General features: G+C 41.7%; 1 protein-coding gene across 14 annotated transcripts in view; it reads right to left on the reverse strand.

The window, feature by feature from the left end:
- Nucleotides 1-5,366, reverse strand: part of SSBP2 (single stranded DNA binding protein 2) — a 326,082-nt gene extending 320,716 nt beyond the window's left edge. For 5 of the 14 annotated variants that reach the window (XM_063706652.1, XM_063706650.1, XM_063706653.1 and 2 more), the window contains exon 1: nucleotides 5,010-5,325. In XM_063706652.1, the coding sequence (XP_063562722.1) occupies nucleotides 5,010-5,119 (110 nt within the window). In that variant the 5' untranslated portion in view covers nucleotides 5,120-5,325. Of the gene's footprint in view, nucleotides 1-1,953; nucleotides 3,490-4,519; nucleotides 4,835-5,009 lie in introns of those variants that run through there. The other 9 variants (XM_031011225.3, XM_031011222.2, XM_063706649.1 and 6 more) reach the window with 8 other exon arrangements.
- Nucleotides 5,367-23,526: the final 18,160 nt, after the last annotated feature.

Here is a 23,526-nt window from a genome sequence, read left to right on the forward strand (position 1 = left end):
CTTGCCTTATTCCTTCAGAAAGAAAGAAAGGTTTGTCATTTTTCTTTGCAGGGGGTACCTTAATGATGGGGGAATGCTTTAATTACTTTAATGGTAGAAGGGGAGAACAAGGTGATGCTGGCAGATATTAATCCCTATAAACTCTTTTATATGAAGTGGCATTTAAATGTTCATTACACTGTAACTACTTTGAAATAAGCATATGGTATTTGCTTCTTGGTATATTCAACTAACATTGAAAATTTAAAAGCCAAAGTTACTTTTCAGAGCTCAAGATTAGATAGTTTGATTCTTGTAGTTTCTGGCTAGTTTACTAAATAAAAGTCGATGTATACTATGTGTATCGTTTATGTTCAACTTTGCTTTCTAGCAGATTCATCTTTCTGTGCTTTACATAAAAGATCAAATTAGTTTAATAAAAAATTAATATCACTACTCATCTATTTGCAGGTGCCAGTTACTCTTTCTGCGGTAGTGTGCCATACTGTGTGGCTTTAAGTTCAGCAACATTTCATATAGGAATTGTTCACAACTATTATGTTTAACTTTAAAACAAGTAATCAAACAAAATTCCTGGGGGGGGGAATCTGAAGAAACAAGTTTTCTTCATTATGTTAGGCTTCCAACCTTCACTCCTAAAATTTCTGTGCCTTCTCCCACACCATACACAGATCTGCAAAGCATCAGGGTGCACCAGTGGTTAAGACTGCATATTTGATCAAATCTTTAAAGTCTGTCACATCTGATTATGTAATGCTGTTCCCTAAATCTGTAGCATCCTACCCTAGTTCAGGAAGACAATCTGGTACACTGAAAAATGTATCTTTCAGCTTCAATCACAGGTTCTAAAGTTAGAGAAATCTGTGTTAGAAACCCAGCTTTCCTGTTTTCTAGCATTCTATCCCTCGGTGAGTTCTTTAACCATTCAGGGTCTTAGTTTTCATATTTCTTTAATGGAGGGAAAAAAAAGCAACTGTCTTGTAGATTTGTTGGGAGAATTAAGAAAAAAATATACATAAAACACTGAACATAGTGACTGGCACACAGGATGGCAAATAAATAATAGTTATTTTTGTTGTATTGTTGTTTAGGGGTATTTCTGAAATACAACTAAGCTAGAGAATGTGAAACTCAAACTTACAAGTCTTTATTTTGGAGGTCACTGAAAAAAAATTTTTTTACATTGAAAAAATTCCTTTGAGTCTAACATCTTCAATAACAATAATTTATTGATGCTTTTGGTATTAGAAGGCACCTTAATGTTCAAGATACCTCAGAGAAGAAATTAGATTATCTCCTACCCTCAAGAAACTTATATTTTAGGGAAAGTTAAACATTAAACAGCCAATCACGGTTATTTAATCACAATTGCGATTAGTGTTATAAAGAAAGCCTGCTAAAGGAAGAAATGACCTAACGAGATCAGAATTAAAATTTCTAAATCCCACCTCCCTCCAAGGGTTTTCAATCACTCCCTCTATAATTGAGACTTGATCTGCTTTTCTTAAAATGACAGAGTAAGTAACTAATCTTACCCTGATCATTTTTATCAGAACTGTACACTGAAATTACAGGAATTGTGTAAAACCAAGAATTCACTTCAAATATTTCATATAGTGACTTCCTAATGAAAGACAAAACAAAGATCTAATACAGGTAAGCACTTGTCAACTATTCACCATGAACTCATGTTAGAAAACACATTTCTTGATTATAAAACCAATGTGCTTATTTCCTAAGCATGCCATTATTTATAATAATGACTCCTTTTGCAGAATGTTTTTGTTAAAATGCATATTTGTTACGGAAACAAATTATTTCTGTGATTTTTAAGATAAGAACAGTTCTAATTTGCTTACTAAAGAATTCTTCACCTTTTATAATCTGTTACCTTAAAAATTAAGAACAAAAATCTGGTGACATCCATTTTAATGATGACTTCAAGATTCCTACCTTCAGATGTTAGTACATTGTTGCAGAATAGTGCCATTAAGGTCCCAAGTAAACATAAAGAGAAAAACCGAGAGATTAGATCAACTCTCCCACCAAGATGAAATTAAGTTTATTCTATAAGACAGAACCTACGTCGATGTTTGTCTTAGATTCAAACAACATTAACCTAGAAATTAATGCAACGACAATTAACCCAGAACAGTCATTGTCAATTCTCCAAAAGCGGCCTCTTCACCTATATTTAGTTCATAAGGCAAACCAGTCAAGAATTCCTGCTGCCAATTGAAATGAATGGAAGAAATATCTTTAAATCAAATAGCACCATCTAGCAGAACCCTGATCTGCTCACAAGAGTAGATATTACTTGGTGTTCAGTTTGGTAGATTTGACAGCAAAGTGGCAATTATTTGTTTTCCTGGTGGGAAATCACAGAATTAGAGCTAGAAAGGACCAGCTATAGAAGTTCCAACATCCTTGTTATTATCTGAGAAACTAAAAAAAAAAAATCAAGCAGTCATCAGGATACTGAGTGGGATTCAACTAAAGTTCACCCCTTCCTGGAAGTTCACCTAAAATCTAAAATTACTTTGATTCTCAAATTCAGTCACCCCCAAAATAAGATCATGCCTCAATACATTTCAATTCCTTCACTCTGACTAATGTGAAATTCAAATATTCTGTAATCATTAAAACATCCTCCTTCAGATGTTTTTATCAGGCACATTATAACAAAATGATTAATGCACACAAATGAGACTGCATTTCAAAACTTCAATTCTAGTAACTGCCGTTTCTTAACCAGGCTATAACGCTATGTCTTTTATATACTACTTGTCACAGCAACAAGATCCTGAATGCAGCTCAGAAAATATCTCTTGCAAAAAAACAAACAAGCCTCTCTAATTTTTGTTTTGTTTTGTTTTGCTTTGCTACATCAAGGCCTGATACCTCTAAATCCTATGGGAATTGAGTGTGTTGCTGCCAACACAAAGATTAGGAAATGTTCCCATCCCTAGGGCACACAAAACTTTCAGGGGGAGACTAACTGCCTAAACCAAGGAGGGAAACTCAGTCGCCTGCGCATTCGGTTTTTATTTACGCAGCTATTTCTGTGCGCAAGGTAACCAAAGTACCTTTGAGAGATGCTCTCAGACTTTTTCTCTGGTCTGAACCCCCTCAGAAAGACAGGGTGCGTTCAACGACAAGGATAACTCTGACCCTCAGAGTTTAAGTGGTTACTGGGAATCACTGATCTGTTGCACAGTTTAAAAAAAAAAAGGGGGGGGGGTTCTTCCTCAGTGGTCACAGTCACTATTCGTTCTCATTTTTAGTAACAACCAAATCACCGTTACAAGTACACAAGAATAGCAGCAAACCGCTTTGCTTTGCAGTGTGCCGTGACAGTGGCATCCCGGGCCGGGAGGGGCTCTGTTCTCGCCAGCCGCCTCTTGGGCTCCCACCGAAGTTAACACCTGTATCTCCCCACAACTGTAACCAAGCGGCTCCTTCCCACCTGAACGCTTCTCCCCTCCCACAAACCCCTTTTCGGACCACTGCCCCTCCCCGCCGCAGCTGCCCTCCTCGGGCGCCCCCGGCGGCTCCCACAACTCCCCTCCGCGCGCCCCCGACCACCGCCCCGCCGGGCCCGCCCCTCCCGCCGCTCGGGGGCTGCCAGCCTCACAAAAAGTTCGCCAGCCGCCGCCGCGGAGTTGGGTCCGCTGCGAGAGGCAGAAACGCCAGCCTCCTCCAGCGGATCCCGCTCCTCGCCAACACACTTTAGCTCCCGGGAACTCGGTCCCTCTCCGACTCCCAAACTTCTGCGGCGTCTCCGGCGCCCACCCGCCCCCGCCCCAGCCCCGCGCCGCGCGGGGGACTGCAGGCGCCGCGTCCGTAGCTGGTCCAGGAAAGCCCGGACGCCCAACCCGCACACGCCCTCCGCGCCCCGCGCGCGTCTCCGCGCCCCGCGGGGCCCCGCTCGGCCGCTCCACGCCCGGCTTCCGCTCGCCGCGCGCCCGGCACCGCCGCCCTCGCCTCGCCTCGCCCCGCGCTCGCGGCCCTGAGCCCCAGCGCCCAGGCCCCCGCCGCCGCGCTCCCCGCGCTGCCCGCCCCGACCCCGGCCCCGACCCCGGCCGGCCCGCCAAACACCCACATTCCCACTGCGCGCCTTCCTCCACGCAGCTGCCCCTCCCGCCACCCCCGGCGGCTCACCAGGTCCCCGGAGCCCCGGACCCCAGCTCTAAAGTTACTTTGGAAGGTGAACCCGCGGGTTATTTCCCTCAATCACCCAAACAAGTTTTCCATCCTCGCCACCAGCACCACCGCCGCCCCTCAACACACCCGCTCCCTCCCGCCGACAGCCCCCTGCGGCCGCCCGCCCAGCGCCCGCACCTCCCGGGAAAGCGCAGCTCCCCGCACCACACGCCCCCATCGCGGCACCCCTCCCCCTGCCAGCCCACCCCCGGCGCTCCCCGGGCGGAGAGTGTCTGTGTCTCCCAGAGTGTGCGAGTGCGTGCGTGAGTGTGCGCGCGTGTGAAGGCGGAGGTGGGTGAGAAGCGGAGACACTTACTTCTCCCGGGCCTGGCTGTCGGACGGGACGGCGCTGCTGTTACTCTTGCCTTTGCCGTACATGCTTGTGCCGAGAGCAGCTCCCACTGTCACGCACCTGTCAACCCATCACAGCCTCCCCGGGAACAGCCCCGTCCCCATGGCGACCCACGCAGCCACCCCCACTATTGGCCGCCCCACGCCAAAGCTCCGCCCCCTTCGCCCAGGCAACGCGCGAGACTGACAGGCCTCCCCCTCCCTCCGGCCTTCCGAAGCGCGCGGTGGCGGCTAAGCCTCAGCGGCAGTCTCCTCCCTCCTTCCCTCCCTACCCGACTCCCTCCCTCCCGCCTTCCCTCTCCGCTCTCCTCCCTCCACCCGCTCTCCTTCCCCCTCCCCCCTCCGAACCCGGGCGCAAGGGGGGAATTAGAAACTGCTCTAGAAGGATTTTAAACAACTGGCTGTTCTCTCCGCCGCCACCCCTCCCCCCGCGCCGCCCGCGCTCAGTTCCTCACTGGAGAGAAGGCGCCGGGAGGAGGAGAAACTGCGGCCTGGAGTCTCCGGCCGGAGCCGGCGGAGCTGGAGCCGTGGCGGCCCCAGACTTCGGGGCGCCCGCCGAGTCCATAGACAGAGCCACGGCCTCAGCCGCCCTGGGGCCCCCACCAGCCGCTCTTCCGCTCCTCTCCTATGCGTGACCCCGCGCCGGTACCCACGATTGATTTCTGCGGTCCTCAGCCCTACTCCCTGGGGTGTCGCCCCCGCCCTGTTCCCAGAGGGCCGGCTGGCGAGGGACACCCGCGCTGTTCCCTCGACCTTCTGGCTGAGCGACCGACAGCGACTCGCCTTCTCTCCTGGGGAAAGGCTGCACCTCCGGCCCTCGGCGCCGCTGCGGTGGCGGCGCCCGGGGCCGCGCCCTGCGCCCCAGGGGAGCACCCGGCCTGGGGTCGGCCTCCTCTCTAAGAGGTGAGCGGACCTCCCGAGGAGGCCCGGTGACTCCTGCGGCTGCAGCGGCCCCTGCCCCAACCCCTCCTTGCACGGAGCCCCGCGGCGCCCTGGACACCCCGCCAGATCTGCCGCAGAAGAGGGCCCCAGGCTTCCCCACCCGGCCTGGTTTAACAGTTTGGGTCAGTGATGCCTATTCATCCTGACCCCTGGAGTGGAAAAGGCCAGAAAAGGTCTTGAAAGACTGACTTCCCTGTCCTTGCCCGTTAGAATAGGCCCCAGCGCGCTCCAAGGTGTACAAAGCTGTGCCAGGGCTGAAAGGCTGCCCGAGGATGTTTCTGTATCCAAATCCCTAATCCCATTTCAGTAAACGCGCAAAAGTTTCAGAAACACACACAATCTGGTTCCTAGTAGAAGTCTGCATCCTTTATCTTATTGAAGTCCTTGACTGTAAAATCAGACGGGTGCAAATGGGGTTAGAAAGAAGATGGGCTTCACACGGGGAAGAAGGGGACAGATGGGGTGGGACAGGGAGACATCTGGAAAGGATGAATAGACAAGAAGTAGCTATGGGAGGAGAGGGAAATAGGATTCGCGTGGAGGAAGGTACCGTTCTATTCCACACACATACAGCTTTAAGCATTTAGTAGGAGGATCATAAAATGCATATGGAGATATACAGATAGATGGAAAGGGAAGAAATGGGTGTGAGCATTGACAGAAGTGATAGGAATAAAACATCAACAGAAGATTAAGGAAGGGCAGTTAGCGAAAGTGAGAGGTCGAGAATCAAAAACGCGGTTGGCAACCAAAGATAAAGACGGGAAAATGAAGAGGAAGGGCTTTCTATACTGGTGTTAACGACAAGGAAAAAAACATGAGGAAAGTGAGGTATAAGAAGATGAGAAGACTAGAAGATACAGGATTAAATGAAGAAGCCATAGAGTGTGATAGCAAAAGATTAAAAGTAATAGAGGACAGACATTATCGTTAAAAAAAAGATATAAGAAAAAAAGCACTTTTATTAAAAGGACAAAAATTAAGCCAATAAAGGAAATGAGGGGGGAAAAGTGGGGGGAAAAAATACACTGGCTTAAGTAGATTAATTTCCAAGAGATGTAATTTGCCATTTCTGACTTAAGAATTCTTCTGTCTGTTTCTAATGACCTACAGTTGTTGGGTGGTTGGGATATGGCATTCATATTCTTCTTTTTGTTTCTAATGACCTGCAATGATTGGGTGATTGAAGCGAAGCTGAGCCAGTCAGCATCTCTTAATGAACTTTTGCTCAAAATGCTCAAATGTGTATAAGGTTGCCACAGTTTACAGACTCAACTTCAAGGTTAGCATTATGTAATTTTTTGTTCAATTATCTACTTCCATTGGCCTTAACCCAGAAAATTTTTAGTATCTTAAGGCTCCATCTCTTATAGAATACTCCCTATAAAGGTGCTGCTCAGAGAATGCTGTCAGTTCTCAGAGAGCTCTGGCAGCTTCTCAGACACTCTCCTGCCTGCCCCTGGAAAAACGAACCAAGGGTGGGCTTTGTCCTACTATCCAAAAACAAAGTAAGTATTATCCTTGCACTGGTGTTGGGACTCTCTTAACTATGGTTCTCAATCATGGCACGTTAGAATTGCCTTTATTTTCATTGTTGTTGGGTTTTGTTTGTTTGTTTATATACTAACTGGATCAGAAACCTTGGGGATGGACCCAGGTACCTGCATTTTTTTCATAAGCTCCAAGAGGTTCTTGTGTATAACCAGGGCTGCCTGCCTTTGCTCTTCAGTATCCATTTAAAGACAGCCAATGGGTACCATAAGAGTTTAGTACAAGACTTTTAGGTTGGGCTGTCCATTAACAAATGACCCTACTCACGTAAGGCATTAAGATGTCTTTACAGTGTACTTTACTTTCTGCCACCAAGCCAACAAACTTGTTAATAGGACAAAAATGTATGCTCATATGTGTTCTCATAGTACAAGATCACGAATAGCCATGGTTTAATTTGCTATTTCCTATAGAGAAAGGAAAATGAAGAAAGAACAGGAGAAACTGTTTGCTGTCTACTGCTATAATTTATTCATTTGATTGGTTTTTACCCAGATTTGTTACATTTGGAAGTCCTATGGGTAATGGCATATTTTCTGATGTTTAAAAAATAAATAAATTATAGATCTGCACAGTGGGGTATGGAATTTAGAACAATTTGGTCTTAGTCTCTGGAAAGAATAAAATGCTAAAAGGTCTTAGTTCAGAACTTGCGAAGTTAATGTCAGAGTTACCTTTATAAGAATGTTCTCATCTGACAAATATACAAAGTGAAAACATGACTTTTATATGTATATGTATCCTGTATATAGTAACCTTAAAGCTTAAGTAATCAAATCAATTATCATTAAAACAGCTCAGCAGCTACCTGAACCATCTCTGTTTTATTTTCCTCTAAATGTTTTCACATGTAAATAAAATGCTTCTTTGCCCTTGTTCAAATTATTTTGAGTACAAAGAGTGTTCTTTGCATCAGCAACTGTATCTCCTGGGACCAATATTGTAATTAATGAGATTTGAAACACATATTCAGAGCCAAATTTGAGATCCCAGACACAAAAATGAAGATCCATTGTTTTGTTTTCATTTTTTAAAAAGGGAAAAGATTGGAGATTTAAAGCTTCCTAGTGTAGAGAATCACAATGTATTTTTAGAGAGTTTTTTTTTTAACCCACATATGAGATTGATGAATTTGGGGAGCCTGGATTTGGGATAGGGGAACCCTGACCAGCAATGTCACCAGAATGGAACATTTGGAATTGAGGTTGATTTTTTTAAAAAACTTTATTCTTTCAGATATAGAACATCACAATAACTCAATCATTAGGTCTCCCTCATCCCTACCCCCATTTCGTTTGGACACGTATGCACAATTTTCTCTTTCTGGAACCTACATCTAATTCTTGGAAGTCTTTATCACTTTAAAACAGGCAGTTCATTATGCCACCCTGCTCAAGCTCTAGATTGACTATACATTTCTTTGATCCTAACTTTTTTTCTGTAGAACATTAAGGTTAATAATGTCTACATTCTTACAGTGCATGAGACTTCAGAAAAGATTTACCTGTTATATACAACAAAGAGACCACCTCTTTATGTTTAAATGGAAGCTAATCATGAATTTAATTATGTGCATCATACAGAACATTTAGCTTATTAACTTAAAACCACTTAGAAATAAAAATATTTAGAAAAATAAACTAAACATTAAAATAAATTTTCTTGTTTTAGAGTAATATTCCCCAAAAATAAAACTGTTCTATTATTTGTTTCATAAAACTAATCAGTTTATACAAATAACTCAGTTGCATTCATACCACTTTTCATTTCAAATCGTTTAACAGATATTCGTTCATTATTACTCAATACATCCCAGTTAATTAGATTTCCCTAACCAGCTTTTTAAACTGGGTAAACTGAGTTCTAGATATATTCATTAGCATTAGCTGATCCAAAAAGAAAACAGAACTAGTTCCAGAAGAAGAACTCCATGTTCCTGGCTAGCAGTCCTTTTCCCAGACCACGAAGCCACACCTCTTTCTCTCCGAAGTGACTATTCCACCAAGGAATGTGAGCAAGCTCTGAGATGTTTGTCATTCAGACTACCTTGTGAAACTTCACTCCCAGGCAGAAGAGACCAGCATGCTCAGATTCACAAAATGCTCAAATGCCATGTACCAAAGTAATGCAATGAATAGCCATTGCAACTATGCTACTGTGCAATTTAGTCACTTACACCAGAATAATAAATGAAATTGGGCCTCAAATTAACATTTTTTGACACACTATTATTGGTTTAACATCAGTTAATCTGAGGCAATGACTGTTTCCATAACCTATTGCCCTGGATTTTTTAAATCCCAATTTACATATTCATAAACACTTACCAATGTGTTAGGAGACACGGTGTGCAGATCTACCAGTTCCAAAGAGTTCCAGCCCTAGAGGGTCTAGTCTTTTTTAGCACTACCAAGAATGTAAAGTTTAGTGACTTGGAATAAAATAAAATTATCCTTATACAAAGAATTATATATAAGCTGAAGATGAAAAATGAAAAACCAGGGCTACCATGTATGGCAATTTCATATACTGTAGTGTTTTGCAAAACAAATTCCAAGTGTTGTCATGTTCACTGGCTGGATTTTTGTCATTAAATGTTGAGAGTTATGTAATAGGAAGTGTGCCAAAGAGTGTTCTTTATTCAAAAGTATTACTATTTTTTTTAGTGCATTCCTAAATCTTCACAATGGTTTTTCACCTAGTAAGGTTATGCCAATATGATATCTTTGCACTCTTGGAGCTAACAAAAGCCCCAGTCTCAAGAGGGAGGCTATGCAGCATTCCAGGCAGTGTCATTTCCTTCTGTTAGAAATGGAAACAGAGAAAAATAACACCTACTTCATTTGCTTTTCATAATTTTCAAACATAATCAGATCCTCTGAACCAAGTATGGCAGGAAAGGAAGATGACGACATATTATACTACTATTGCATTTTGTTTGCCTTTAGATAGTTTTAAAATAAGTGGTTAAAAATATATTATGCCAAGTAAAATCTGTTTAAGACAAGGGCTGAATATTGCCATTGCCAATCATAAGCTATAAGGTATAAACAATCTTACCATGGTCATATACGCTTGTCAAAGATATAGAGGGCACTACAAATTTTGGGAGTTAGGGCTGGTTCCTCAACAAGTCTTTGAAACCAACTGGGCTATGCCCTATGTATTGCAGTACAGTAAGTACAGTAGTTTTTTAAGATTTATGTGTATTCTGTGGTGGCAAACCTGCCAGCACCATCATATACCATTAGGTGATACATGTACAGTCAGATTCCTCATCAGAAAAATGATTTTACAGTGTCGTTGTCTTCGAATGCTTTTCAAATGCTTCATGTTCTTTTTTTTGCACCTAAATTCTTCAGGCAGAGAACAGAAGGATCCCGCTGCCATATGGTGCTGAGGTATTGACAGTAACAAGGCAAATTCCCACCAGCCTTGCCCAACTCCTAAGACCCATGTTGTCTGTGGTTTTGGAGGCCCACTTTAAAGAAGTTAAGAAAGAATATATTTCTGTCTAATGGTCGGTCTGCTACTACTATTCTGTGCTTACCTCCTGCACTGTCCTCCCTGTAACTCTCATGAAATTTTCAGTTCTTTGAGGAGAACCTTAAACAATGTCTACTACTCTATGGATCCAACCTAAGGCTAAAGTTGTTGCAACTCTCTGGGTTAAAGATAGTTTTTGCCAAATATACTGACCTCTGGAATATTCTTCTGCAGTACTATTATTGACCCTGAGGTGCCCAGAAATTAGAGACTCGGGGGCACTATATCCATTTATCCTGGCTTTTCAGCCTAGTCTGGTTTCTAGAAGGGAGATAGCAAAGAGCGCACTGTGGGAATGGATGCAGGTAGTCTGGGGAGCAGTGTGGCCTGGGCGGGCCAAGGTCTGGGCACACTCTCCTATCACTCTGAAAGAGTTGTCCCTACACCCCAACTTTCCCGTACTGCTTCCTTTGTTCTTGCCTTGGCTTTTGTGTCCTTTTAGAAGATGCCAGTTCTGTTTTGTAGTTTGGGTTTTTTCTTTATTCTAAAGAAGCATTGATCACTTGTTACACAAGGAGACACATCCATGCCCCAGGAATTTTCTGAAGACATAAGGAGCTTACCAAAGGGTAATGAGCAGGTGAGGCACAGTACTACAACTTATCACCTTATCTCCCAGTTTATATATGTTACTATATATATTTCATATCATATATGTGGCATATATATGTGTTTCATATGTATATAAGATATGTAATGGATATATATAATCTTTTGTACATATGTAAGATATGTAATATTATATATATATGGAAGGAAGAGGAAAGTTTAGTGGGAATATATGAAATTGGCCAGGCGCATGGCTCACACCTGTAATCTCAGCACTTTGGGCAGCCTAGGCAGGAAGATTGCTTGAACATGAGTTCTAGAACAGCCTGGGCAATGCAGAGAGACCTTGTCTGTACAACAAATTTAAAAATTAGCTGGGCATGGTGGCACACGCCTGTAGTCCTAGCTACTAGGAGTTTGAAGCTGCCATGTGCTATGATCACACCAGTGCACTCCAGCCTGGGCAATAGAGTAAGACCCTGTTGAGAGAGAGAGAGAGAAAGAGAGAGAGAGAAAGAGGTAGAAGGAAGAGAGGGAAGAAGGGAAGAAACAAAGAGAATGAAATCACTATTTTTGTAAGTCAAAGGTGACTGCTGGCAACATTATATGGTTCAACCATGCAATAATTTCAGTTTTTGCATCCCATGCTACAGACTGCTTATGTGTTAACACGAACTAACAAGTATTAAGCTCATACAATGTGCCTGGCACTAAGTGTTTTACCTACAGTGTCTCAATGCTTTTAACAATGCTTTGAGGCCAGTCATAGTGGTTCACACCTGTAATCCCAACACTTTGGAAGGTCGAGAATAACTTGAGCCCAGGGGTTACAGAATAGCTTGGGAAACATAGCAAAACCCCATCTCTACAAAAAAAAATTAAAAAAATTAGTTGGGCATGGTGGTGTGCACCTGTAGCCCCAGCTACCCAGGAGGCTGAGGTGAGAGAATCACCTGAGCCCAGCAGGTCAAGGCTCAAGTGAGCCCTGATTGTGCCACTGCATTCCAGCCTGGACAACAAAGTGAGACCATGTCTCAAAACAAAACAAAAACAAACAAACAACAACAACCAAAAAAACCACAATCCTGTGAGGTGTTATTATTTGCACACTTTTTTCTGGTTCACACAACCAGTAAATAACCAGATTGAGATTCACATGCAGCCTCCCTATCTCATCAAACCTTTCAGGAATCTGACACACAAATTTTTCCAACCATCCCTACCCCTTAAGGTTTACTCCTTCATGTACTATGATTCTAGAAGGACAAACTTTTCTGTGAATTCAGGTTGGGTTAAATACAGTTGGGCCACTCAAATAGGGCTTATGGATATCATTTCAGCACAGTCCGCCCCTAAACCTCCTGATTAGATCAGAAACACCAAGCCACATCCTGCTTTATTGGAGACTCATCTTTCCTCAGGTCCATCATTTCCTCCCATTTTCACTACTATAAGGTGAGTATTTTGGCTCCCTATAGGATACAATTGGGAAGAGAAATGATTTGGTGTGTATCCATTTCTCCTTCGATATTTAAAAGACATGTTTTCCAGCCGGGCACAGTGGCTCATGCCTGTAATCCCAGCACTTTGGGAGGCCGAGGCGGGCGGATCATGAAGTCAGGAGATCAAAACCATCCTGGCCAACATGGTGAAACCCTGGCCTAAAAATACAAAAATTAGCCAGGCATGGTGGAGTGTGCCTGTAATCCCAGCTACTCGGGAGGCTGAGGCAGGAGAATCTCTTGAACCTAGAAGGCGGAGGTTGCAGTAAGCGGAGATTGAGCCATCACACTCCAGCCTGGTAACAGAGTGAGACTCTGTCTCAAAAAAAAAAAAAAAAAAAAAAAGTGTTTTCCTTACTCCTCCTAAGTTGATCAGCTCATGTCTTCTTTCCAATCTTCACCGTATTCATTCTTCTTCAAGTCGATCACATTTCCCAGCTCCATGTGGCTGTGTGATCTGTGGTATGTAAAACCTGAAAACAAAGAGCTTTGTTTTAATTCACATTCTGCGTAGGAAAAGGGAAACTTGGGCAGTACCATCCATTAACTGGATCACTGCAAATAAGAGCCCTACCTCTGGAAATGGTCGAAAACGGGTCCCCTGCATCTAAATCAGCAGGTTGCAATTCCTTTTGGGTTTTTTGTTGTGTTGTTTTGTTTTCTGTGTGGTTTTCGTTTCCTCATGGATTATTGTAGTTCACTGTTACTTTTTCTTCTTGCCTTGTTTTTCGGGCTTCACTTCCTCCTTCTATTGTTATAGCTGTCTTTTTCCTCTCATCACATTTCCTGTTGCCTTTCCAATTCTGTGGGGCCCCATCCAAATCACTCACTGCCTGGCTCCAGAGTCGTCTTGGTCTTAGGGGAAGAGCAATCTTATGCCAAATAGTTCCAATCCCTGGGACATCAGAAGAAGGATCCCAGGGACTCAGTATCCCAAAGTTTTCCTTTATTGATTTGATACTAGAATGAAATCCAAGTATGCCTAATTAGGACAAGAAAATATTCGTCCTCTTGGCTTCCTAGCCCCAGACCGTTCTGAACTCTGACAGCACCAACATCCATCAAATCAAACAATGAAATCAACTTTGGTTACTTAGCATAATAGAAATAAACTTGTAATATTCTATTAGTGAAGGATCAATGTCTCCTGTCTTGAAAATAAACATCAGAGCTTGGCCTCAACATTTATATAGCAGCAGGAGACCATTATTTTGTGGCAACATTTGATTACATTGACATCAAGACAGATTTATTAAATTAATAAATAGTACATGATTTTCAGCCTTTCATTTCCAACCCTCACCACCACTACCCTCCCCAAGGTGATCTTCTGAAACTCTTCATCCATTTTGTTGATGTCTTATTTATAATCTCTATTTCTTTTTTGCTATTTGTCAGTTTACATCCAAAAATATTTTAAATACCCATTTTTGGATAGAAAATTTAAATTAGTTATTAAGAACAACGTTAACAGTAAGGAGTTTCATCAAATTGCTAATTGTTAAAATGTTTCACTGGTGTGGTATCTGAAGAGGTATTATTTCAGATGTGCTCTTCCAAGTCCTAAATGTGGCTAATGGCAAAGCTCACAGTTCCTGCTGCCTCTTTTTCTGACTTCCAGCCTCAGGGCCTTTGCCTTGGCTATTTCCTCTGTCTGGAATGCTCTTCTCTCTGCTTTTTGCATGGCTGATTTTTTTTTTCTCCTTAGTCAAGTCTTCTGGAAGATCAATTCCCCAGAGAGATTTTTCTCTGAGAGTCCTTTCTAGAGTGCTTAGTGCCTCATCCTCAGTCACTCCTCATCCTGTCGTTTCGTTTTATTTTCTTTATAGTCACATGTCACTAACTGAAATGGTCATGGTCTGAATTACTCATTAGCTCACATACTTCATAGAGGCAGCAGTCTTATTGTTCTTCTTCTCTGGGGTACTAGAGTCCCAAAACCCAGAATTGTACCAGGTACACAGTGGCTCTCAATAAACAAATATTCATTGACTGGATGAATAAATGAATAGATTACTCTAAAAATATCACACAAGATTGACCTGAGACCTTATCTCTCTTAGATATTTGCAGCATGCAATCTTTCCTGCCCTCTACCCTACCCCCACCATCTAGGGGCTCCTTGTATTCTTAGAAACAACGGTGATTGAACAGAAAGTGTCAGCGCACATTTAGATTTTAGGCTTCTGCTCTTACTCCAATTTATTGTTCCAGCATCTAAGCCAATTTAGCAGAGTTTCGGTGAGCAGGACATGAAAGAGAGAAATATTTCCTCCTCTTTTCTATCATCACAGATCTAACTTGCTTGGAGTTCCACGTGGCTTAATGTTGCTGACAATAAGGAAACAAGTAGCACACAGTCAGCAGATTAAGTTTTCAGTAATAAGCTTTCATCATGTCACTCTCCTGCTCAAAAACCTCAATGCCTCCCCACTGCTTATAGGATAACTTCCTCTCCCCTTAGATTTGTATCCAGTATGATCCATCAGCACCTACAGCTTTTGGGAGATTAAGTAACTTAGGCATGTCTGTCTTCCCTACTAGAGTAGGTACTCCTTGAAAATAGTCTATTCATTCAAAGGCATTTCCAGCTTACCTACATGTTGAGCTTGATATAGGGAAAATACGTTGTTGAAGAAGACATGTCACTGCTTTCAAGCCTCAAAATTACCAATTCAGTTTGTGCCTTGCTTTTGGGAGCTACTTGCTAATGTTTCTAGAATTAAATTTTAGTCCCATTTGCTGAAGTCTGACAACCAGATTTGAATTCCCCGTTCCACCAATTATCAGCTGTATGATCTTAGGCAAGTCATTTAACCTCAGTTTCATGAACTACAAAGTGAGATGATGTTACTACATATTAGTGTTGTCATGAGGATTAAATGAGAAAATGCACATACTGGGTTTAGCACAGAGCTTGGCACATCATAAGTGCTTAGTAAATATTTATGAAGGTTTTCTTCTCAGTAGAGCTTCTCTATAACCTATAGGGTCTGTAACCACACAAACACATATCTGATGCATACAACTCTCCTTACCTTGAATGGCTTTCCCTGTTCCCCTCCGACTCTAGCTCCTTTGTTAGTCATTCTCTGCACTTATAATTTGTATCAGATGAGATCCAGTGCATTCAGGATGGTATGGCCATAGACACAATCTGTATCATACAGACAAGCTGCCTTTTACTAGAACTTAACTTTTCCTGTGTCTTTTTGCCCCAAGACATAAAAGCAGGGATATAAGAGCAGAGATAATGCTATGATTTTCCAGCAGTGCCCAAGATAGTCCTGTACTGATAGAATGTACTCGCTAACTCATTTTTGAATGTAGCGAATAGTATATGTAACACCAAATTCAACAGCCTTTTTATGGGTAGCAGTTAGTCATTGTAATGATATCCTTTTGACTTTCACAGATTCAAGGGTGAAAACTGGAATTTTGATGTCATCCAGTCACATCTGCAAAGGAGTTTCCACAATGTCCCTAGATTCCAGTAAAGAAATTCTTTCTTAACTTTAACTAGTGATACAACTTAAGTACTTTTCCTCACTGAATCAGCTGTAGCAATGGGGGAAAAATTAGTCATCATTCTCCTAATAATAAGCCTACATATACTTTAAGACAGTCATCAAGTAATCCTCTTCTCCCAAATGAACAATCAAAATATTTATTTGCATAGCTAATATCACAAACGGTGTAGGCAAACAGACAAAGTCGCTCTCCTGTGAATACTATTAGCTTGTAGTTCACGGTTTAGGTGACTGTTCCGGAGTGAAATAAAAACATCTTCAGAGACTTCTACCGGTCAATCAACACTTCAAATATTTTTCTAAGCTGCCCCTGGTAATTGCAACCTTTTAAGCATTTATTGGTGGTAGAATGGAAATACAACAACAGCAGTATAGTCATCCACTCAACAAACATTCACTGAGCACCTACAGTATGCAGTATTGAGCAACACAGTGTTTGCTAAGCAATGGAGGGCATGCGAAAATTTATAGGAAGCAGTAGCAACCATAAAGAAGTTTAGAGAAAGACACAAAAATGTCCTGAGTACCTATCATGGGCTGGGCACTGCGCTAAGTCTTAGTGTGTACAGATAACATTTCTGACTTTGAGGATTCAGTAGTCTACAGGGGAGTGTAAGAGTCTTATATGTTCAATATAGTCTTATAAGTGCTGGGAAAGATGTTAGTAGCAGTGAATATTCTGGGCCACAGAGGAATACCCCCACCTATAGCTTGCTTGATGCTTGAATGGAGACTTAAAGGAAGAATAAGACTTACCTTAATAAAAAAAAAATTAATAAAAGTAGAGAAGGACATTTGAACAAAGGGAACAGCATGTACAAAGGCAAAAGGGGACGAGAGACCATGCACATTCCAGAAGCTACAGGAAATTTGCCTGGAGTGGGGTGATTGCGAGGCAGTTGTGCAGAGAAAGCTGGAGAGTAAGCAGACTGATTCGTGAACAGCTTTCTATGACTACCATGAAAAAGACTGGGTTTTAAATCCTTGAATAGCCTTGGGGAGCCACTGGAGGACTTTAAATAGAGAAATGACCTGATCAGATTTGCAATTTAGAAAACTCACTCTGAAAGCTGTGTGGAGAGATAGAGAGAGAGAGGAAGCTAGTGGAGGGGACAGCACAAGGATCCAAGTGAGAACTGATAAAAGTATGAGCCATGCTAGGTAGAGGAAGGAACGGAGAGGAGAGGATTGCATGCAATCTTAAGATTTCAAAAAACTGGGACTAGTGTGCGCCCATTTCAAAAGACTGGGCAAAGTTGATCTATTTGGCCAACTTCTAGCAAGATAATATTAATTAAACACCCATAGATTTAACAGGCAAAAAGCATTTACTTTTATTACAATGCACTTACTTATATTGCCAATACATGTCCTTTAACTGTAAATTATTTCACATGATAGAACCAAGTACCTTTTGCAGAACACATCTTTTTAACAACAGCGGAAGTTGATGAGGAAATCAACATTTTACTCTCTTCAGGTGTCTAATGTATAAAGAGCTTCCTATAATTCTCCATAAAAACACATAAACAACAAGAAAAACACAGACAGACAGACCACACACAAACACAACAATTAAAACAGCAACTAAACAAAAGAAAAAAATGTTTAAAAAAGATAGATAGATAGATTCAAGACAAGCAACATTTCAAAATTCTGACTTAGATCATTCAGACCTTGGCTGGAGAAGCCTCCAGATCCCATGCTACTCACCTGCTGTCTTGGTTAGGTTTTCAAAGGCAGACTCTGAGATGAGTATGGAATACCATATGTTTATTAGGGATCAACAACCTTGTGAAAAAAAGCGAAGGAAGTAGGATTGGACAGAGAACGACCTTAGCTAGATTACAGGCCTGATAACGTGTACACCAATCTGGCAGAGATCTCTGGAGCAAACATTGGCCAACAGAGTTTCCTCTGTCTGGCCAAAATGTCCTGGTCTTTATATCCCAGCCTCATTTACCAGCTGCAAGCTGCCCCAGGGAGGATGTGATCTCTTGAGAGGTGGTTTTTTGCAACTGAGGCAGACCTTGAAGATGCTGGCACTCCCCAGAGCAGAATAGCATGTTTTTTCTTAAAAGAAGATCTCCTTTTCTTAAAAGGAGTTTCTCCCACACCTGCACACCCCTGTTTGGATGGCGCTCAAAGATAGAACCAGGCCATATTCTTGGCCTTGGTGGAACTATATCTAGATTGCTCCAGCCAGATGGCTATATCTCCTATACTTAGAAGTACTATTTTAGAATTATAGAAACATGAAAATTGTGTTGAGAAAAGAATTCAAAATTGAGTTTAAAATCATTTATTAATAATAAGATACCAGTGGGAATGAAATGAAAAAAAGCAGAAAAAATTAATAGTAATATGAGGTTATTGTTTTCATACTTTTCTGTGTATATAGTGGAAATCACAAAATGAGACATACAAAGCAAGCATGTAGGTTCATAGAACTAGAAGGCTGATTAGAAAGGGGTACAGAGCCCTCCTGAACGCTAGGAGAAAACTGGTTTCCTTCCTCCATTCAGTCAGTTACAGCCTCACCTGAGGGACCTTTACCAAGACATTTAAATTCTCTTTGCTTGCATCACTAATACCTGAACGGTATTTATAACAGGAATACTATTATGTAGAAATATGACACAAGGTACAGGATGGAAGTGGAGATAATTTTAAAAACCAATAGAATGACTAAATAAAGACTGGCTCATCAGAGTTTAGAATATCAGTCTTTTTTTTTTTTTTTTTTTTTTGAGACGGAGTCTTGCTCTGTTGTCCAGGCTGGAGTGCAGTGGCGTGATCTCGGCTCACTGCAAGCTCTGCCTCCCGGGCTCAAGCCATTCTCCTGCCTCGGCCTCCCAAGTAGGTGGGACTACAGGTGCCCAACACCACGCCCGGCTAATTTTTGTATTTTTAGTACAGACGGGGTTTCACCATGTTAGCCAGGATGGTCTCGATCTCCTGACCTTATGATCTGCCCGCCTCGGCCTCCCAAAGTGCCGGGATTACAGGCGTGAGCCTATCAGTCTTTTTTAACGTCATGGTAGAATAAGGCAGAAAATAGTGAAGATCTTTAATTGTGATTCCTGTAACTTGGTACTATGTACTGAGTTCATAAATTCCTCATCCCTCGGAATTTATTTCTATGGTTAAAACTCATTGATTTAGATCCCATAAATTTGTAATGTTGCAGTAATACAGTTGTAGTATGTCATTCTGGCCGAGAAAATATTTTACAATGATTTCCCTCCTTATAAAGCAGGGGCCTACTAATCTTCTTCAAGCATATCTTCAGATTCTAGGCCCAGCAGTTATTTCCATAGTGTCAAGCGTGGTCATGATCCATTTATCATGGCCCAATAATGACTTGTATTTTTTAAACTAATTGACCTATTCTTAGAAAATATCATTTTTTCATAAAATGCAAATTATTTAGAAAATTACAAATAGCATCAACTTCAAAAAATGTATTTTTCACCAAAATTTGGATATGGGGTTTTCTGCTCCACTTTCACTTCATAGGTCCCATCGTAACCCCTTTCCCAACCCAACTAATGGAGCTCTGCCTACAAGCCATGCTATATTTCAGAGAGCTCTGTCCACTCAGGCCCAGAAAAAACAGATTGGTGTAATAATGCTCGGGTGAAAAGAGAATGGAGGAAAAAGGAGGAAGGAGGTTCAGAAATGGGTAAATTATAATATCTAAACTAAATATAAACCCATATGTGCCCCCAAAATATCTCAAGACTAGCCAGACCAGGCCAGTTTCCCACAAACACGTTGGTCCTTGAGTTTCTTTATAACAAGCTGTATTACTTGCCTGTGGAAAATAATACACATAAAAGCTACCATCTTCATAGTTTTAAAAGTTATTTTTAAAATAACTTTTAAAAATCCAACAAATTAAGTTAAATGCTTTGATTTTAGAAGTGTCTATGTTTAATGAGCAATTACATTATGATGCCTGTAACTTTTTTTAATTGTAAAGAAAATCTTGGTCTTAGGCACAGTATCCATCGTGAGTATAACAAGAAGACCCCTGTGGCCCTCCCCCTCTATCACAATGAGCGCTAACACTAGGCACTGGACACCAGACCGTCTGCCAATGTCGTCCCCCACAGCTAGAAGCTCGACTGTCACCTTTGCCAGAAAATGGATTCTGTGCAGCACCTACTTCCTCTCATTGTTCTCTTCCAAAACAATTTCTCCAGCTAAGGTGCACTGGCTGGGTCTAGGTCACATGTGTGTAAATATATATATATATATATATATATATATATATATATATATATTTAAGGGTGCAACTTTGCTATAAGAGAAGCTGGGAAAATGTGTTTGGGGCTCATACTTTGGAAAGGCCGGACTCCTGCTGTGGGGGATTCCTGAAACACAGAAAGGGTGTTCAAAAGGTAGTAAGTGGCCACAAAAACCTAGGCATGTATCTGTAAGAGTGAAATGCAACCAAATACAGACACTGAAACGTGTGCAACAAATTACCGGTAGTGGGTGTTAAATTTTCCCAATCATGGAACTAGGAGAAATACTGGTATTCCCAGGGGAGCTAAAGAGTCATATGAGCACCTATTGCTGACATTGTTCCTTGTGCCCCGGACTCTTCCAGATGGCAGGAAGTTCCTGCTTAGGCCTCTAGCCGGGCCTGTCTCCACGAGCTGACCCTTGCTACTGTGCAGAGGTAAGCTGCCAGGCCAGCAGGGACGAGGACTCACCTACACAGGCATAACCTGCTATCCATTAACAATCTGGAAATGTAACTGACACACAGTGGAGAAAAGAAGAGGTTTCCAGCCTTGTTACTCTATATCTCCTAATTATTAGGTAAAAGGGAACACTATAATTGAGTTATGAAACAACTAAATAAAAATAGAATACCTGACAGAGAGCTGCTTTACATGACGTTTCTACATGAGAATAAACAATGCGTTCTTTGTAGAGCTTAAAAAAAAACAGGTTAGCTTTATTCTAGAAACTACAGTCTCTCGTTGTAACTAGACTAGTGCTTGTACTTGTTGACATCTTGATTTATAAAAACCTGAACAAGTTCAGTTTCAATAATTCTTTTTGTTCAAGGAACACAAGAGAAGGGGGAAAAAGATTGATGTCTGCCCCTAAAAATGGCATATGCAAAAGATTTAGAATTCTCTTTGTTCAACTCTGGGTCAGATTTCATGAAAAAGCGATTAAAATTCCTTTTGCTCCCATTCTTCATGCATGTATGGAGGTTTGTGTTCCTAATGAGCACCAAGAAGCTTCCTCGCACAGAACTTTGTCTTTGACAGATAAAATAACCTGTTTCCCTCAACTCTTCTCCATCTTGTTTCTCTGTTATTGACACCCCCTCCTCAACCACAACAAAGAATGTGTGCTAATTGATTCACTGTTGAAAAATTCAGTTTAATGCCTAGAATTGGTGGCATGTGCTAAGTAATCAAAGTTGGACCTGAAGCAGGGGAATAAACGGGACTCGGTTCTGTTACCATTTTTTAACACTGAATCACTATGGGGAGGTAAAAGCAAGAGTAATTGTTTTCAAGAAATGGCAAACAAGTGGTTCACCATACGTTCAGATTAATGAATTTGGTGTCGTAACATGCTTTGAGACTCTTTGTTTAGAAAGAAAGATAACAAATGAAAGTGGTAATATATAAATAAAACTATTTGGAAAGAGTCCCATGTAAGCCATGCTTTTTCATAAAATGTTAGTGTCTTTACATCAAATGATAAAAGTAAAAAAAAAAAAAAGGAATATTCAAAGTACAGGTTCTAGTAAGGAAAAGCAACCAGATGAGTTAAAGAAAATCTCTCTATTTGTGTTATTTACACAGAAACTCCCCTTCTCCAAGTAGCCCCTTATCCTAAATGCATGTGATTCTTATAATGCAGTACCCCCCTTATCCATGTTTGCCTGTGTAATTAACTTTCCTACTATCATCCATGGCTTGTATCACTAGAGTAACAAACAATTATGATTATTTCTAAATTATTATTATTATTATTATTATTATTATTTTGAGACAGGATCTCACTCCGGTGCCCAGACTGGAGTGCAGTGGTGCAAACACGGCTCACTGCAGCCTTGACCTTCTGGGCTCAAGTGATCCTCCCACCTCAGCCTCCCTAGTAGCTGGGATTACAGACTTGTGCCACCATGCCTGGCTAATTTTTGTATTTTCTGTAGAGATAGGGTCTCACTATGTTGCCCAGGCTAGTCTCAAACTCCTAGCCTCAAGCATTCCTCCTGCCTTGACCTCCCAAAGTGTTGCGATTACAGGCATGAGCCACCACACCCAGCTGAGATTATTTTTTAAATGCTCTTTCAGCATAGCACATTCACTTTTGCTACAGGTTTCATTTTCAAGCAAATATAGCAAGGCATTAAACCTAATTGCTGATTCAGGCTTAGCATACCAAAGTCTTATAGATAAACAATACTTTACAGATTACTCAGAGTCCCTCTTCTCTAAATCAGTTTCTGAACCAAAGAGGATGAATAGGGCTCAAGAATACCCAGAAAGTTGTGAGACGATTTAATAGATTATCCCAGTACTGGAGCTGAGAGGCCAAGAAACAGCCCCATGTTGCTGTTGCCTGGTGACATGTTCTGCCCCATCACATGCCATGGATGATGGAGAAATATGGTAACTAACATTTCCTGCCCTTCCTGCTCTTTTTTCTTGCTCTTCTGTGGAATCAATCACTCATTTATGGCATTACAGAGACAACAGATGACGTTTCATGCTTTGTCAACAGAGGCATGCCCTTCATTTTTGCCAATGGGAATGTCAAGTAACAGCTAATATCTTTGAACCCAAAGTTGCCAGGAAATGTGAAGGTAAAATTTGCCCCTACTGTACTGTTTCCAAGTCAATCAGACACCACCTGGAGCTCAAATGTGACCATGGCCTACTGTATCCTGATTATCCAGTCTATTACATATCAGAGTTCTTTTTATTTCCCCCTGTCAATCCCATCTTTCTCTTGGCCACTGCACTGCTCCTCCACCTCAGTGAAGATCTAGAAGGAGAAAAAAAGTGAAATTAGTTTATTAATTGTGCTTTATGTTGAGGAAAATTATTTGGATCGAAGCGTTTTGCAAAAAAAAAGTAGGGTTTGAACATTATCTGTGGGTTTGCATCTTTATTCCTATTAGAAAACCAAGTTAATTAAGAAATAGACCCAGCTCGGTGGTTCACGCCTGTAATCCCAGGACTTTGGGAGGCTGAGGCAGAAGGATGACTTGAGGCCAGGAGTTCGAGACCAGCCTGGCCAACATGGCGAAATTCCGTCTCTACTAAAAATACAAAAAGTTAGCCAGGTGTGGTAGTGCGTGCCTGTAA

The sequence above is a fragment of the Gorilla gorilla genome, chromosome 4 (assembly GCF_029281585.2).
Source record: "Gorilla gorilla gorilla isolate KB3781 chromosome 4, NHGRI_mGorGor1-v2.1_pri, whole genome shotgun sequence".
Taxonomy (NCBI): Eukaryota; Metazoa; Chordata; class Mammalia; order Primates; family Hominidae; genus Gorilla; species Gorilla gorilla.